The 18,778-nt window shown below is 32.1% G+C and overlaps 1 protein-coding gene across 3 annotated transcripts in view; it reads left to right on the top strand.

The window, feature by feature from the left end:
• Orc3 (origin recognition complex subunit 3) overlaps window positions 1–18,778 on the top strand; it is a 55,314-nt gene that overhangs the window by 15,341 nt on the left and 21,195 nt on the right. For 2 of the 3 annotated variants that reach the window (XM_026411399.2, XM_026411393.2), the window contains exons 6-11: window positions 326–477; window positions 1,700–1,833; window positions 4,017–4,176; window positions 5,721–5,834; window positions 9,331–9,464; window positions 9,919–9,982. In XM_026411399.2, the coding sequence (XP_026267184.1) occupies window positions 326–477; window positions 1,700–1,833; window positions 4,017–4,176; window positions 5,721–5,834; window positions 9,331–9,464; window positions 9,919–9,982 (758 nt within the window). The remainder of the gene's footprint in view (window positions 1–325; window positions 478–1,699; window positions 1,834–4,016; window positions 4,177–5,720; window positions 5,835–9,330; window positions 9,465–9,918; window positions 9,983–18,778) is intronic. The other variant, XM_026411407.2, reaches the window with a different exon arrangement.

Here is an 18,778-nt window from a genome sequence, read left to right as displayed (position 1 = left end):
TTTTAGAGACTTTGAAATCCTTTTTTTGTACATTGTACCTTAAATGTATACTATTTCTAAAATAATTTGTAGTTTCCATGTTTATTCATTTTACTTAGGTAACATTTTTATCATAGATGATTCATATAAACTTTGGTATGCTCTTAGTATGAACTAATGAAATTTAAGTATTAGTGCTAAAGAGCATTAATAGTTAATATGTTAAATGTTATCTGTATTGATGCTAAGTATAGAAAAATGCATTCTACTGATATAATAAGTGGAAGAAGAAGTCTCAAGGGCTTTCATTTTAAAAGGAAATAAGCTTTCTTTTTGTGTTTTACAGATATGAAACATTTTTTGCAAAAGTTGATCTCACAATTGATGGACTGCTGTGTAGATGCAAAACCCAAAGAGAAGGAAAGTATTCAGGTCACCCAGAAAATTACACATTGTTCAATGGATTCACTTTCTAGCTGGTATATGACTGTCACACAGGTAACATACACCAATGATTCTCTTCCACAGTGTTGACACATGATTGATGGAGCCTGGAATTATATTAAACATACAATTTTTTTGTTCTAATAAACAGCACAAGGTGCCAATTTAGTAGAAGCTTTTTATTTTTCCTAAGGCTATTAGAATTTAATTAAAAGTGTTCTTTTATTAATATGTAGCCTAATTCTTGATAAGTGGTTAAGTTTTTACAAGGATCTTGTATTTGTGGAAAAATATATTCTAGTGGCAAAAAGATAGCATCAGGAGTTGATTCTTTGTATCTCTAACAGTGGCTGTAACTTTAATATATTACCTCTTAAAGATCCTTGTATTTACTTCTGCGCAGTAGAACCATGCTGCCAGTTGCCACCGTCAACGTGATCCTATAGGGAATGATCATATATTATTTTTCTAAGAATGTAATTTGTTCCATGCTCAGAGGTCTTAACAATATAGGTGATTCCTTGGCAACTGTGCTATAAAACCACAGCCTTAATTTCTAATGCTTTGTACCAGATATGGACAAAAAAGTATTGTGGTGACATTTTCTAGTCAGCATTTTTACAGAAATCATTATAAGCTTCATTTTAACTTATATAGGGACTAGTTCTAATGCTTACTATATAATACCTTAATTGTATTAATTGGTTATACAATTAATTGGTTCCTCAATTTTGGATTTTTGATAAATCAAATATAATTTATGTCTGATATACTCAAAAGATTGGGCTTGAACCAGATATTTAGGATCCTTTTCAAGCTTGACATTTCATAGTAACAGAGTAGCAAATAGTGCTTTTCATTATGCTTTTTAATTAAAAGACACTAATTCTTACCTTAAGCAAAGCAAAATATAACTATACCCACAAAAAAGTCAATTTTGTAGAAAATTTTCTCTTCCCATGATTTTTTTGTCATTTTCCCAGCAGCAAATATAAATATCTATAACTCATATGAAATATTTATATTTCATATGAGTTATAGATATTTCATATGAGTTATAGTTCTTACCAAGCCTTTTTCTTCTTGGTTATTATTCCCATGACAGACAAAGATTCTGCTAGTAACTATTGAAAGGAATTGCTATTTATCTATGGAGCAGGGGGTGGGGAACACTATCTGTGAAATATGAAGAGAGATTTATCAACATGTGGCATTGTAGCATTGTTTGGGTGGTAAGGCTTACTTTTAATTACTTCTTTCCATAATGGCTTGAAAGAAGACAGACCCAAAAATATCAGGCAAAAAGAGGACAACTTCTAGCAAGTGGCAGTCTCCTCCTGTTGTGCTTATCTTAAAGGACATGGAAAGCTTCACCACAAAAATACTCCAAGACTTCATAATTATCAGCAGGTAGATGGTATATCACTTAGCTTTGGGGTAAAATTCTCTTTAAGAAAGCAATACTTTTAACATAATCTCCATTTAAAAAGACCAATTTAATGAAATTCATAGTGATTTCAAGTTTGTATAATTGAATGTTCAAAGACCTCATACCAGATTTGTCATTTGCTTTTGGACCCCAGTGAGAATCAAAGACAAATTTAGTCTGTTATTAATTATCATGGTAAGGTAGTTTAAAGTGTAGTTTGTCTTATCAAGGTTGTCTGTCTCTTATTTGTCCATTAAATGGATAAACTATTGCAGACTGATATTTTATCGGGCTTTATTTTCTGTTACCTAACTTTAGAGGCTCTGAGTTACATATAGCTTTACTGACCAAGACTTGTTTTCTAAGTCATCTTATATTTATGTAATATTTCTAGTAAGAAACCACTTTTGTGATTGGATTAATCAGGTTTTCATCACTGTGACCAAAATACCCGTCATGAACAACTTAGAGAAGGAAGTTTATTTTGGGCTCATGGTTTAAGAGGTTCATACGTTCAGTCCATGATTGGCTGACTCCATTCCTCTGGGTCCAATGTAAGGCAGAACAGAATGGGAAAGGGCATGGTGGAAGAAAGCTGCCAGGAAATACAGAGAAAGAGAGAGAGGCTAGGAACAAGATTTAGTTCAAAGCCATGCCCCCATTGATCCACCTGATTTGGCACCCCACCCCTGCCTACTTTTACCAAACCCAGTAGTTCTTTTAAGTTAGTCATCAATCAGATGGGTTAATCCACTAATGAGGTTACAGCTCTCATAATCTAATCATTTCACCTCTGAACATTATTTTGTTGCTTAACTAATGAGGTTTTTAGGGGACATTAAATATCCAAACTATAAAAGTAGTGTCATTGAATCTTCAAGGTAATCCTGTGAGACCAAGAATTAAGGTAACTAATATAACTTAAAACCATATGACATGTATTTCTCATAGTATCCTTTTTAGGATATAATTACTTTGGTGTTTTCTATATGTCAACTTGCCTTCATAGTTATACCTATAATTGTCTAAAGCTATATTGAATTATAATTTACTAACATATTAAGGATTCTTATTTTGATAGTATATTCTTCCCCCATTGATCCTAAGAGTTTACAGTCCACGACTTTTCTTTAGTGCATTTTATTTTTTTTGCATTGCTGGGGTTTGAACTCAAGGCCTCATGCATGCTAGGCAAATGTTCTATCACTGAGCTGCATGCATTCTTTGGCCCTTGACCTAGGACTTTTCTTAATGCTGACACTGTGTTTACCATGCTGGGCAAGTACACAGTACAGTATAGTGACCAAAAAAAAAAAAAAAAATACTAGTTTTTATAGCTTACACCTGGAACCACATTAGCCATCAAAAATAAAGAAAATTTATGATAATAAGAGTTGAGGTACTTTACTCCTATGAAAATAGAACTGCATGCATCTAGAATACTACAAAGCAGGACTAGCAGGAAGAGTGGGCGAATCATCAGCCACGATACACAGGGCTTTGACTTGTACTAGCCTTCAAAAATAGTGCCTTTTTACTCTGGAGAAATCATTTGTGTTCATTCCAGTAACGCTAAGAATATATTATATTTGGTTTGCTTGAGAATTTAAGAATGAGAGGAAGGAATGGAACATTTTTTAGTAATGTCCATTAAAAAGTGTGTAAGAAACATCTTTTAACTATTAGCTATAATGGCTAGGTAACTGTCTTTTTTTAAGTGTCCAAATATAGAATAAGCTACCTGGAAATTACTGAGCTTCATGTGAGTGAACTCTGAAAACAGACTGTGTGGCCAACAGTGAGAAAGACTGTAGGTGAAGCTGAAACTTCACGTGAAAAGATAAATTGAGTAGTCCCTAGTACATTTTCAATTAATTTACATTTTATAACCTTATTGGAAAGTACTTGATCTTTCCAGATCTTGGTGACCTTATTTATAAAATGAAAGCATTCATTAATAGATTGATTCAGAGTTATACTGTCTACAAAAGAACCTTTTGTATTACTTTTAACAAGAGAATGAATGACATAGAAAATTTTAATATTTAGAATGATACTCATTAGCAATGTCTTTAAAGTAGGCATTAAAATAAAGCTAGTCTTATCTTGCAATGTGTTAAATATATTTGCTAAAGAAATTTCATTTTTATATTTTGAAAATTAGTCAACATCTGCATGAATTTCCACTAATACTCATTTTTGGAATCGCCACATCTCCTATTATCATCCACCGATTGCTTCCTCACGCAGTATCATCTCTATTATGTATAGAACTATTCCAGTCTTTGCCTTGCAAAGAGCACCTGACGACAGTACTTGATAAGGTAAAAAGAAAAAGTTTTACCAGTGACATAGGGTAAAAGGAAAACCTCAGGAATAATTGTGTATGTAAATGATAAATCTCTAAATCTCTTTATATATTTTATACAGCATATATCTTTATGTATTTTAATATTTTATTTAATGATTTTATAATTTTATACTGATATTTTAATAGAATTGCCTGTTCAGATAAAATACAAGCTTTATGAAATGAGTGATCATATCTATCTGTGCATTTATATCTCTTACCTATTATTACTCTGGAAAATTGTAGGCTTTTAAAAATAAATTTTTACAGAATGTGTAGACTTCCTAGTAACAATACCAGTATGTTTTGATTTTACCTTTTTAAAAAATGATTTGAAGTGGTTAGTGGACTCTTTTCTGATTGTCATGTTACTCTTGAGAATAGATAAATGCTAGAACTTTCTCAGGCATTAATTTCTAGTATGACTTTTTTTTTTTTTTGTACTAAGGATTGAGTCCAGAAGCAGTCAACCACTGAGCCATATCCCCAGCCTATTTTTTTTTAATATTTATTTTTTATTTTTTCGGCGGACCAACATCTTTTGTTTGTATGTGGTGCTGAGGATCGAACCCAGGCCACACGCTTGCCAGGCGAGCGAGCTACCGCTTGAGCCACATCCCCAGCCCCCCCAGCCTATTTTTGTATTTTATTTAGAGATAGGTTCTCACTGAGTTGCTTAGCGCCTCACCAAGTTGCTGAGGCTGGCTTTGAACTCCCAATCCCCCTGCCTCGGCCTCCTGAGCTGCTGGGATTACAGGCTTGCACCACAGAAATATGATTCTTTAGTGTTGACCTTCCACAGATTTTTTTTTTCTAGACTCCTTTAAAATTTGTTTTATGATGCTTGTGACCACCAATCCACTTATTTACTAATTACTTCTATACATTTTTTCATAAAAGTGATGTCCATCTGATTTATTGACACTTCTGGGGAAAATTTTCCAGGTGAAATATTTAATACAGCTTGGCTGTAGCTAAATTCAGTTGGTCTTCTACAACTGAGTTTTTGTTTAAGAAAATATTTTTTTTTAAGAAAGGAAGGAAAGAAAGAAAAGAAAAGAAAATTAACCACTTAATACAAATTCAGGTTTCCATATCTTTAAAGTAAAAATGTATTAATTTTGTTTCTTATTCAACAGTACCTAATCTGTTACTCTTCATTAATTTGAATCAGGGATAAAAAAGAAATCTTATCAGGTAACAAGAATTGCCAAAACCTGCAACTTCTTCAGTGGTTTCTGGTGTGAGAAAAAGAATTATGTAAATAATAGGCAGTATTTCTAAAAATTAGGAATTAGATGGAGGATGGTGGATATCTTTGGATGTGAGGACATAGTATAAATTGCTTCCTTTTGTCGTTGTTACTGTTGTATAAATTAAAATTTTGATTGATATTCAACCTGAAAAAACTAGCTATTGTCGTTTTCATATTTACTGTGTCATTGTCTTATTATTTACATTTTATGTTTTAAGAGTAAAGACTAATAAGGACTCTTCCATGCCCTTTATCTCTTTCAGCTACTACTTACAGCTCAGTTTCCCTTTAAAATAAGTGAAAAAGTGTTACAGATTCTAACAAACATCTTTTTGTATCATGATTTCTCAATTCAGAACTTTGTAAAAGGACTTCAGGTAAGACAGTAAATGAGTTAGTAACTCACAATCTGTTTTTTAATAAGTGGAATGTTATTTCAGACTGACTTTATTTAGTGTGGTAAGGCTAAATAAATGTCAAAATCTAGAATACATAAATTTAAGTTATTTTATTCTAGGTTCTACCATTCCTTTGTCACCTTGAAATAAAATGTAGAGGATACATTAGTTAGGATATCAGTAATGCAAAAAAACACTCCTCATTCTAGTGATTCTTAAACATTTAGTGGGTAGAGAGGAAAGGACTTTTTTTTAGAACTTGCTGAATGTTCTCAAAGCTTATAGATTTTCTGCCCAAGAAATGCCATATGGAAGGGATCAACTAACTTTTGTAATAGGCCAGAGAGTAAACATTTTCAGCTTTGCATATCTCATATGGTCACTGCTGCTGCTGCTGCATATTTGTAGTTCCTATGCTATTCAAACATAGATTGTACACTATAGTTTGATATCCTTTGCACATATAGTTATGTGTTTATGTGTGTATTCTTGTATACTGTGAATGCATTTTCTTTTGGTTTTCATGAATTACTAGAAGTTAATTTTTTAATGTAACATCATATTTACTCAACATAAAAAAGACCCTATTCTCCAGTTATTTAAAAGTTAATATTATTTCCTGATTTTGGCAAATAACTAAATTATCTTAGCAAATGTGATCATGGTCAAGTTTATTAAGACATAGATGTTGGTAACCTTCAGTGCAAAAGTGCCATATGATAATACTCATCTTTGTGTAGTGCTTTGAAGATCATAAATTATTTCTCTTATGTGTTCTTGCATTACATGAAATATTATAGTGGTTTCTTATGGTTAATACATGTTCTTTTTTTCAACATTGACTATTTAAAGATTATTTTAAATCAAGAAATCATTATTACCTTAGCAATATATGAAATTAAATGATATTGATATAATAACCTCCTAAATTTCTTCTATATTTCATTTCATTCATTTACTCATAAATATATATCAAGAGCCTTTGGTAAGTTAAGCACTGTGCTGATCCCTAGATAAACAGAAGAAAAAGCAGTCTCTGCCTTCAAATTGCACATTTTCTAAAGTGAGGGAGGAGTAAAGCCACAATTATAGTTTTGTGTAGAAAGTATTATGAAAGAAACCTGCCTTGGGGTTCCATAGGAGAATAAAAGCTCTTGGTAGGAGCTGGCCAGGTCAAAATTGGAAGACTATGTCATGCAAAGGCAACAGGAGAGGAAGCTGTTATATTAGAAAGCTATTGCAGAAATCTGACAAAATATGACAATCTACACTAATGTGATGACAATGGAACTAGAGAGAAAGAAATATGGGAGGATGAGAGAATCAGTAGAATCTTGACACTAAGCTGATGGTAGGATGTGTAAGAGGAACAAGGTGACACACAGGCTGTAGCTTGGCAGGTAGATTGGAGGTTGGTACCATTAGTTGTACATGTCAATCCAGGGTGAATAGTAGGTTTGTTGTGAGAAAAGGCTGGGATTTTTCTGTTTGTTTTGTTTTATTGCATGTGATTAATTTAGGAGTATGTTGGATATAAAGATTGGTGCTTGGGAGAAAGATTAGGAGTAAGAATTGGTATTTAGTACTTAACATTAAAAAGTGATGGTTAGGGTCATGTGGTAAGGATGTAGTGTTACTCAGTGTGAGAAAAGAGTAAGGGTAGAACCCTAAGGCAAGCTGACATGTAAGAGCAACAGAAAAGGAGACTAAAAACAAGGAAAGCCAATACAAAGTATAGTACCAGTGAAGTCAAAAGAAAAAAAAGTTTCAGAAAATATAAACTGGAGTCTTAAATACCTTTAGAAAGTGAATACAGAAAAGGATTTTAACCAGGTTACTTAATCTCTTGGTCTCTGTTTTCTCACCTGTAAATAAGGCAGTCAGATGCTTTTATAGGTTCCTGATGATTTCCTAAGCACTTCCTTTGTATCAAACACTTAATAATGAAGATTATCTTCAGTTTTGTACATGAAGCAATTGAGGTTTAGGTTAAGCAGCTTTGCCAAAGTCCAGTAGGTAATAAGTGGCAGTGTTTAGGTTCCAGAGTATTTGTCCATTTCCTAATCATCAGTGGAAAATATTTGTAAGTCCTGTGAGTAGGTGCAATAGAGCGTGTAATCATTCTGTATGTGTTTAAGCTCTCTCCCCGTTGGGCTGATATATTAACTACCTTGGTAATTGAACAGGTATTGAAAATACTCTTGGACAAAACAGTTAAGTGATATTTGGGGTCTTTTCCTATTTATAGCTGTATTATGATATATGTGCTGTCCTCCCATTCTTCTTCCCAAGCATGTTCCTTATCTTGCTTGGTTTTTATTTTTCTAATGTTTAAAAAGTAGTGTTAACATTGAAACAAACACTGTCACATTAGTATAATTGGAAAAGATAAATTAGTAAAAAAGATGATTAGATTAATATGTTAAAAAATAATTTATCACTTGGCATGAACAGTTACTTTCTGTTTTGAACTTGTTTCTATGTTAGGCTGGCCCTTTGCCTCCTGACAGCCTTTAGAGAATAGGCTATTTTGAAAGATTTGTTTTTGGCGTGGCTATTTCTTCCTTGACTCTCTTGGCTCAGAAATTCATCAGTTTACCTAAAAAGGATCAGGTCCAAGATTGCTGATCCATACCAACCAAGTACTTTAAGATTGATATGTAACTAAACTAACATGTTAATTTGTTGTGGGGAATGCTATTTTTTCCAGTAATCAGAAAGATTTACTCTTGAGGAACCCCCCCCAAAAAAATTGTTCTCTCCACTATTTAAGGAACTATATTCCTAGTAATAAGATTATCTGGAAAAATAATACTTGTCCTGAGAAAATTGTTTAGAATCAGAGTAATGAATATTTGGGTAGTTTTTTAAATTTGTCTTGCAAGAAATGTTAGAATTTGGAAAATTATTCTTCCTTCTGGGGAAACCACAACATTCTATTAGAATATTTATATCTAACAGACACTGTGCTGTATTTTTATCCATGGAATAAAACTGAATTTTCAGAGATAAATTTTCATTATTCTTTTTTATCAGTAGGTACAGTTTTACCATGTGGCATTTTTATTTATTTTAACAGACCAGATTTTATACTAATTTTAGCTTGGTATCATAATTCTTATGAGTATTGAGGCATATGTTAGATCAAGGTCACACCCCAGTGTGACCAGTCCCATCCATATCACATTTATAGTCATTGTGAATTGTTTCTGCAGATAGCTAATTATCCATTTATATTAGTTTTTTTAGTTTATATTTCTGAGATTATTATTTTCTGATCTTGTCCACAAAATTGGAGCCTTAAAAATAATAGAAGTATGTAGTCATTTATGTGCTGTTTATAGTGTTGTGTTGTTATTAAAAATATTAGTGCCATAAATACTTTTTTAAAGGAAACTTAAAATTGAGCAGATATAGGGCAAAAGATTTACTGCCAAAATATAATAAGTATATTTAATCTTAACATTTCTTTCAGCTTTCTCTACTAGAGCATTTTTATTCCCAGCCCCTAAGTGTTCTGTGCTGCAGTCTCCCAGAAGCCAAGAGAAGAATAAATTTTTTATCAGCTCATCAATGTGAAAACATCCGTCGTCTTCCATCATTCAGAAGGTAAAAAGAGAAGTACATGTTTAGCACATCTTATATTAGATTTTGGAAATAAAAGGGACCTTGGATACAGTTGTTTTTGAAGTAAAGAATGGAAAAATAATCTTTATTTTGTTGAGCACAATTTAAAACCATTTTGTTTTTAGTGATGGGGTTTGTTAGATTAGAAAATTTAGCATAAATCAAAATATTTTTTCAAAGGAACATAATTTTCAGTTACTTTGTAGACATAATATTTCTTATTTCTGGGTTATGTGACCTTATGATTAGATTCTTAAATGTAGCTGATACGAGAAGTTTTTATCATTAAATCATCACTATCACCTTAAATTATTTTTTAGAAGAAATGAAACAAATATGGCTACCACTCTAGGTAGCTATTATTTTTCCCAATGTTATTAAAATATGTAAAATGTTCAATTTTCTCTTTTTGTGTATTGGATGGAAACATTTTTAGGTATGTGGAAAAGCAAGTTTCAGAAAAGCAAGTTGCACTGTTGACCAATGAGAGATTTTTGAAGGTAGGAATATGAATGTGTTTCAGTTTCATTCTCCTTCATGAAAAAGAATATGCATATAAATATTTGTTGATGTTTAATTTTATTAAATATATTTGTATATCCTATGTTTGTATGATGTTCTAAATATTGGTAGTTAGGAATGTGAATATTAAAGATAATGTAAAATCTCAACTCTGAAAGAAGATTTTTCCTATCAAGATAAAATATTAAGAACATTTGATTTCTCTTCTGTTCTATTTTGGAAGCACTTTTAGATCTACTATGTAGAGATACTGTGTGGATTTCTTTTGACATAGCAGTAGGCAATCTCTTTTTAATATTCATTTTTAAAGGCTCTAATAAAAGCATGTAGAAGCCAGATGGCTCAGTCACATACTGTTGAGTGGGTATTGATTTGATTGGAAAGTATATTATATATTGATAATATAGTACCAGGAAAGAGGTAATGATCTTTAAAAGTTATGAGTTAGCCATCTAAGAGAGGGACTATCAAAAGTAGGAGATTTTTTTTTTTCATTCTTGAATAAATAATACTTGGACATGATATGTGATTCAGAAGGCGAAGGAATAGGGAGAAACCTTTTACCACATCTGCTAACTACCCATTTTCCTTCACTAGATATGTCCAGTGTTACTACTCTCTTATATCATTCTAGAGTTAGTGTCCATGTATACAAGTAATTATATATATTTTGGGACTCCTTCCTTCTTACAAGAAGTATAGGATAACACTTATTTTGTAGTCTTGTTTTGGTTTATACTTAATCTTGGAAAAAGTTGTAGGTACAGTATTCTGTTGAATGAATGTATATTTTATTTAACAAGTCCCTTGGTGATGGACATTCAGAAACATAATGTCTCATTCATACTCCTCATGCTTTTCTAAGAAAAACTTACTAGAAAATTATAATAAAATTAAGATGAACTTGAAGATAAGCCTTAGTGCTAAGTGTAACTTTTGCTGATACATACTGTTTTCAAATTTTTATTTTTAATTTTTCTTTATTCATTTTTCCAGTGTCAGGTGTTGAACCTAGGGCTTTATACATGCTTGGCTTAACCACTGAGCTATATCTATAGCTCTTTTTCTAAATTTTGAACAAATTTTTATCCGAGAGGACCCATATTCTGTATAGTTTGTTTTTTGGAGGGAGCACAGGGTGTAGAACTCGGGGGCACTCCAGCACTGAGCCACATCCCAGCCCTATTTTATTTAGAGACAGGGTCTCACTGAGTTGCTTAGTGCCTAACTTTTCCTGAAGCTGGCTTTGATCCTCCTGCCTCAGCCTCCCAAGCCACTGGGATTACAGGCATGCGCCACCACATATGGCTCTGTATAGTTTTAAATACTAATTTACCTACAATATAAAAATCTGAAATATTGAGAATGGCTTGGATTAAACATTATTTTCTATTGCAGAATCCACAATGAGCTATAATATATAATCACTTCTAAATTGGGTTCAGTAATCATTTTTAATCCCTGTAACATTTTCAAGAGCAGTACAGGAAGTCCTTAAATCACAATCAAGTACATCTGGTCAAAAGGAAATTTAAGAAGCAGTGGGAAAGGATATATGTGTGGTTACGGAATCTTTTAAGATTAGCTAGTTTAGCTCTTTGTTGAGTCAGCTAGTTGCCAAGTGCATTAGTAAATGCATTAGTTAAAAAAAATAGATTTAGAGTATCCTTTAATTTTGAGATAATGGGGGGGATGTTTAATCTATTATAAAAATGGCTTGATGATTATTTTTTCAGTGATTTTTAAAAATATTTTCTATGCATTTCATTTATACCATACTTGTTGCACTATCAACCTTGCTTGTTATTATCTTTGTTGTGTTGATTTTAGGAGTGTATTTTTTATCATTTAAGAATATACTTTTTTGAAACTTGAGCAGTGAGAAATATGAAGAAACACAATGATTGTACCCTTACTTTAAAAATGTCTTCTATAGGCTACCTGGTTAATTCAAAGAACAGAAAATACCTCTGTAAAAAAAAAAAAAAAAAATGAGTATGATTTTTTTAGTTTAGAATAAAAATATCTTTGAATATTTTATCCTCAGTGTAATGTTTCTGTTTTATAGTTCTATAGAAATGCATAATATTCAGTAATATGGTACTGCATGATACATAGCAAAATCCTGATCTTGACCTTAGAAATCTTATACTATGTGTACTTAAAAAAAAAATCACTTAACCTTATTTAAAGCTTAATTTCCTTATCAATAGAATGGAATAATAATAATTCCTAGTATGATTTCCTCATAGATTTAATAATCAAAGCTTATTCAGCAAGTGAAAATGAGTTGAAAACAAATATAACAATAGAACTTTTACATGTGCAAATAATAGTTACTATTATGCATTTTTGTTATAAAAATTAAGCTATCAATGTAATATATAGTTTTACATATTACAATATACATACTATATATAGTATATATAATAACTATTATGTAGATATGCCTACCATTAGAGTTATCCATTTTATATCAGTTTTCTGCATTCAGATTTCTAAGAGCTAGACCTCTAAATATACTCCACAGAAATTTCCACTCTTTTTATCTTGACTATTTTTGCCCTAAAAATATGCCTTGCTTTCTGCCCTGTTGAACTAAACCAGTGGCTCCCAAACTTTAGTGTGCATCAGAATTACCTATAGGGCTAGTGAGAATACAGATTTCTGGACTCCTTCCCAGAATACCTATTTTCATAATCTTGGGATGGGGCCCAAGAATTTGCATTTCTGTAAGGTTCTGGGTTATATAGGTTATGCTGATATGGAAACCACTCTTTTGAGAAGCAATGAACTAGATTATGTAGAAGGCATAGATTGTTTCCCTGTGCCTCATTTTCTTAATTATAGAACTAAGCCATTAAGTCCTAATGTAAACAAATGATTGATCTCTTTCTATCCTCTGACTGAAAAACCCCTACAATTCCCTCACAAATAATGGACCCCAAATTGTAGATACTATTTCTGAACAGTATGCCAGCTTTGTATTTAATAAACTTTTTTAGAATGAAAAAATTCAGCTGACTGAATCTTGAACATTTATGGAAGATTCACTAGAATTTTACACCAAAATGGGTCATTAGAATGCCAGAAAATTAACTGATGAAATACTAAAGATTCTTTGCAGCTTTGCATTTCTAAGTAGTATGTCCCTCAAATAATTGTACAGTGCAGCTGAGTATAGTGGTGAAAACAATAATTCAGAATAAATTTGCACAATCTTCCACCCTTCAAACTTACGATGACTCTCTAGCTTTCAAAGCCTTTAATAGAAATTTCACCACATAATCTTTAAGGTTCCTTTTGGTGCTAGGATTCTATGATTTTATTTACTTTTTATTTAATGTATTAGTAATAATTTTTTTTGACTGGGTTAAATTATTCAGATTCCTCATTAAAATTTTTAGTGCCAAATTAGGTTTGGTACTAAATCAATTTAATTGAATATACATTAGTTATTATGTTAGACAACTATAAGTTGTAGGTGAAATGGCAAGATAAAGGACTGGGTATATTTTCACATATTTTGCACCATAGAGCTTTGGCAATCAGATTTTTTTTTGACCTTTCAACTTTTAAAACGTTGATTTGTGAAGCTGGGCATGTTGACACATGCCTATAATCCTAATGACTTGAGAGGCTGAGGAAGGAGGATAGCATATTTGAGGCCAGTATTAGCAGTTTAGCAAGGCCCTAAGAAACTTAGCGAGACCTCTCTCCAAAAAAAAAAAAAAAAACCCTTATAAAAATATATTTCATGAAAAATTAAAGTGAACAGAACTTTGAAATTCACTATAATTACAGAAATTATTTTTATTATTTGTGCTTTAACTTGCTTCAAGTCATCTGAGGAGAGCTTTGAAGAATATTGGGATCTCATATCATATTTGCATAATTGCCATCATTATCTGCTAATACAAAAACACTCAGCTTTTAAATACTAAGGTGTTTTTTGTTGTTGTTCTTGTTTTGGTACTAGGGTGTGAATCCAGGGGCACTTAACCATGGAGTCACTTCCCCAGTCCTTTTTATTTTGAGACAGGGTCTTTTAAGTTGCCTAGGGCCTAATTAAGTTGCTGAGACTGGCTTTGAACTTGGACTCTTCCTGCCCCAAGCGGCTGGGATTACAGGTGTCACCATGCCTGACTAAACACTAAGGTTTTTAAATAAGTGACAAACTCTTTTCCTTTTGTATCTTTTGTGCAAATGTTTGGGTTGGTGGGGGACATGTGGGAATGTCCCAGTTAGTAGGTAGTTTTTATACATCATATCTTATGCAGTGCAGCCACCACATAAGACAGATTTTTTAAAAATCCTTTTGTGTAGATGAAAAGAATCACAAATGATTGTATCAACTTGCTTGTCTAAAATGTCACAAGTAGTAAAAGTAAGATGGGGCATTAATGTCCTGGCCTTACATCAAAATCCCCTATACTTTGTAAAATACTTCACTGAGAATTAGTGCAAGATAACACTTTATTAGTGTTTGAGAAATCTGAAGTGGGGTTTTCAAATATCATGGCAAAAAAAATAATAAATGTGATTTGTAAAAGTCTTAAGAAAATGGTATGAGGCAACTTTAGCCTTTGCATTTAGGTTGCCATGTCCAGCAGCCCAAGTATGAGCCCTACTATATTCTACTGTTTCAATTAAAGAAAGGGAAACAGTCCTCTTCTTCCCATCAAATAAAATTATATATAAATATAATAAAATTATGTATATAATTTTGTCACTGTATACTTTGTATACACACACATACACACATACATATATACACACCTTATTTTGAAGTGATTTTCAGGGGAAAAAAAATCAAGTCCCAATATCTTACCTAAGGTTAGGTCTGTTTTAATGATGTGCTCTTTGTGTCAGTTATACTGTATATTACTAGTAATGATTTACTCTTCATATTAATCCTATACTGTCAAGAAAAAGTTACATTATGTTTAGCATATTTAATGAATGACTAATTTCATATGCTTCATTTAAGGAAATCAGTTTATGTACTTAAATTCAAATCAAAGTTGTTTGACATAGTTTCATCTGATAAAGAAACTGTAGGCCTGGGAATATGTCAGTAGTAAAGTGGTTGCCTCACGTGCACAAGGCCCTGTGTTCTGTCCCCAGCACTGAGTTGGGGCGGGATAAGGGTGGAGTGTTGAGAATTAAACTTTGTGCTGTATAGAAAACTTCCACCCTTGCAGGTGACATTTGAAGTTTTATTATTCTGACCAGTTAATGTTGTAGTGTTTCTCTGCCTATTAGGCCAACCAGATTTAAATCCATTGAGAATGGAAAATGAGTCTTAAACTTCTTAGAATTGTAATAGATTATTATTAGAATTATAAAGAAAAAAAAGATTACTACTAGAAAGGTAACCTAAGTCAGCACCTTCATGTTACAAATGAAAAACTATAACCAGGAGAAAGGAAGTGAAATATCTGAGTTATAGAACAAGTTAATGGTAGAGCAAGGATTTTTTTTTTCACCATTTAGTATGCTTATAATGGTGATTTGTAAACAAAAGGAACAAAATTAGTTCATAAGTTTGGTGGAGACTTGCCTGTCATCTTTTGCTCCACCTCTTTTATTTCTTTTGACAGACCTAAAGGGCATAAAGAAAAGGAAAATCTATTAGAAAAAAATAATGAATCTATTAGGAAAAAAATAATTAGAAAAGAGAAGAATAAAGGAAATAACAGTCTGTCACACATGATACAATGAGTTAGGTATTAGATTAGAGTATCAGGAATCAGCACTTTAAATCCAAGGCCTTCATCAGGTGCTTCCCTGATCCACACTGCCATGGAAGAGTACAAGGAACAAAAGACAGAGAGAGATAAGACTAGCACTCATACATATAAGTGCTAGGAGAAAGCCATGGTTTGGCACTCTCATAGATATCTGTAATATGGTGATGAGTCAAGTCTGGCAAATATTGCCAGCCAACATTTCTCACAGATGAGAAAAATAAGGCTTTGTTATATAGCAAGATGATTAGTAAGAAGTGTATTCTTAGTTAATAACTCTTAATTCTAAAATTCAATATAATCTGTTGTTTAACCAGTTTTTAATAGTTAGTGAATTGACTAAAAAGAACAAATATTTATAGTCCTTTTCACATACTTTCTGAAGTTTTCCTGAGGTCATTGTGTATCCCCGTCCATACAATTCTAGATACAAAATTGATAAATATGACTGAAATTAGATGAGAAATTTTTTTAAAAAGCGAAAGTATCATGGCAAATGTAATTTGCCTGATTGTTTTTTCTTTGCTTATATATATTTTTATATACACACTGGCTTTTCCAAAGTGATAATAGGAGCCCTGATAACAACCTCATGTAAGAATGGTTTTTGAATGAATGATAGGATTTATGAGATTTAAGATGACAGATTTAAGAGGATATATTACACACTGAGTGGCAATTCACAGCCTAATGTAAATGGATTTTTTAGGTTCAGATCATTATTTTTAAAAATCAGAGCCAACATTTTCAGGTTGAGAAATTTTATGTTATAAATTCAGACTTCTGCTTAAAAAAACTTAAAAAATTTGTCCCAGGGGCTCTGGAGGCTGAGGTAGGAGTATCACAGGTGCAAAGCTAGCCTCGGCAACTTTTTGAGGCCCTTAGCAACTTAGGGAGATCCTCTCTCTAAATAAAATATTTTAAAAAGGGATGGGGATGTGGCTCAGTGGTTAAGTACCCCTAGGTTCAATGCCTGGGATCCCCCCCCAAAAAAAAAAAAATTAAGAAATTTAGGCCACATCCAGCAAAATGAGTGGTGGCTCTTACTTAGAAAGGAGACAAATGGTGGCCCTCATTCATTAATAAACTTCTTCATTTCAACAAATAATTTTTGAGATCCTACTGTGCTAGTTATTCATTTAGGCGCTGAGAATATAGAAATGATCAAAATAGATGAAACCCCTACCTCATGGAGCTTACACTCTATCAGGGAGACAAACAAGTCAAATATTATGCTAGTGATAAATACTAAAAACGAAACAGTGAAACCGAATGGGGGAAAATGAAGTTTGATGTGCATGGAATGTGGAGTTGAAATTTTAGATAAGAGCCTCACTGTAAAAAAGGTGAATTTTGAATAAAGACCTAAAGGAAGTTACAGAGCCTGCCATACAGGAATCTGGAGGAAGAGAATTCTAAGAGCAAATGGAAGGACCTGAGGTTAATGAGGCTGCTGTGTACTTATTCTCTTTTTCTTATAACAGAAATATTTCTGTTGCTATACCTGTCTCAAAATTCAGTAAAGATAAAATGGTCTTCATGTTTTAATAATAGAGAAAGCATATTTGTGGGAAATAATTAATATTTGTAGACAAAGCATATCTTTGTTAAAAAAAAATTATCCTAAACAGAATTATGAAATAAAATGGTACCAACTTTGACTGGTGTATAGAAAAGATACTTTAGGAAAAATGTAATGAGTAGAAAGTAGGATTAACATTTTTAACTTATTTTTCAGTTGTAAATGGACACAATATCTTAATTTTGTTTATTTATTTTTATGTGGTGCTGAGGATCAAACCCAGAGCTTCACACATTCCAGGCAAGCTCTCTCCCCCTGAGCCACAACCCCAGCCCCAGGATTAACATTTCAACAGGCTTTGTGTTTGCATATGTGTAGTGTGAGGCTGCTATCAAATATTAAGTAGGAAATTTTCTCATGTATGAGAACCTTTTACAGGTTTGAATTTATAAAATGGTACCCATAAAGTATATTAGAAATTATTCTCGTTAAGTAAAGGCATTGGCAGATTAATGTTATCTCAGTAAGACAGAGAACTTAGAAGACAAGTTACATGAAAAAGTTAATCATTTGTAATATTTTCTGTTATAGTTGATAAATAAACATGTATGAATAACAGAATCTTTCTTAAAGTCAGTGCAGAAGGCAAAGATCTAGAATGGTCCTAATTACTTTTGAAAAATCCATTAGAAAGGTTCAACATAGGTAGCTTTTTTCCCAGTGTTGGAACTAGACCTCCATTTCCTCCATTGAGCATAAGATGAAATAGTCTGCTGTGTATAGAAAAATCAACAATCCAAAATATTTTAAAATATGAAAACTTCATTCAGCACAGAGGTATAACACACAGTGAGAAATATGAAAGAACTAAAGAGGAAGCATGCACTTGCTCCAGGACATAGTTCCTTAAATAATGCAACATTGCCTTATACTGTGTTAAGTATTTATTTTCTGCTCTCATCCAAGTAAATTCAGTGAAAATATTCATTTTTATTGATTAGTTTCCTGTACATAAAATTACCCCATGAAGCAAAAGAAACTAAGTAGTACAAATAGCATGAAATATGGTGATTATTCAGTGGTAGATTTCTTTTTTTATATACCAATTCCTCCCCAACTTAAAATCTATTTAAACATACATTAAGGTGAACAATTAATAGCATTATGTGATCTTTGTTTTGGTCTACTATAAAAATCAAATTTAAATAATCTTTGATTATGGTTACTTTTGTTATGATAGGAAATCTTTTTTTTTTTAATTACGAATTAAACAATGGAAGGAAAAACCATTTGGGTAGTAAAAGTTTTTCTTTCACTTGACTTGTATTTTTAGGTAATGACTCATACATTATTGACCAAGGAATTGATTTCTGAGTGAATAAGAGTTTAGAAAAATGTAGGAAGTTTGCTTGAATTTATTTATATATGTGGTGTTTTTTTCTGCAAAGATGATCACTAAAAATAATGGGTATCTGCAAGATATTACTGAAAGAAAGACAATA

The sequence above is a fragment of the Urocitellus parryii genome, chromosome 8 (genome assembly GCF_045843805.1).
Source record: "Urocitellus parryii isolate mUroPar1 chromosome 8, mUroPar1.hap1, whole genome shotgun sequence".
Taxonomy (NCBI): Eukaryota; Metazoa; Chordata; class Mammalia; order Rodentia; family Sciuridae; genus Urocitellus; species Urocitellus parryii.
Note: the sequence above shows the minus strand (reverse complement) of the source record. Positions and strands in the feature narration are given on the sequence as shown.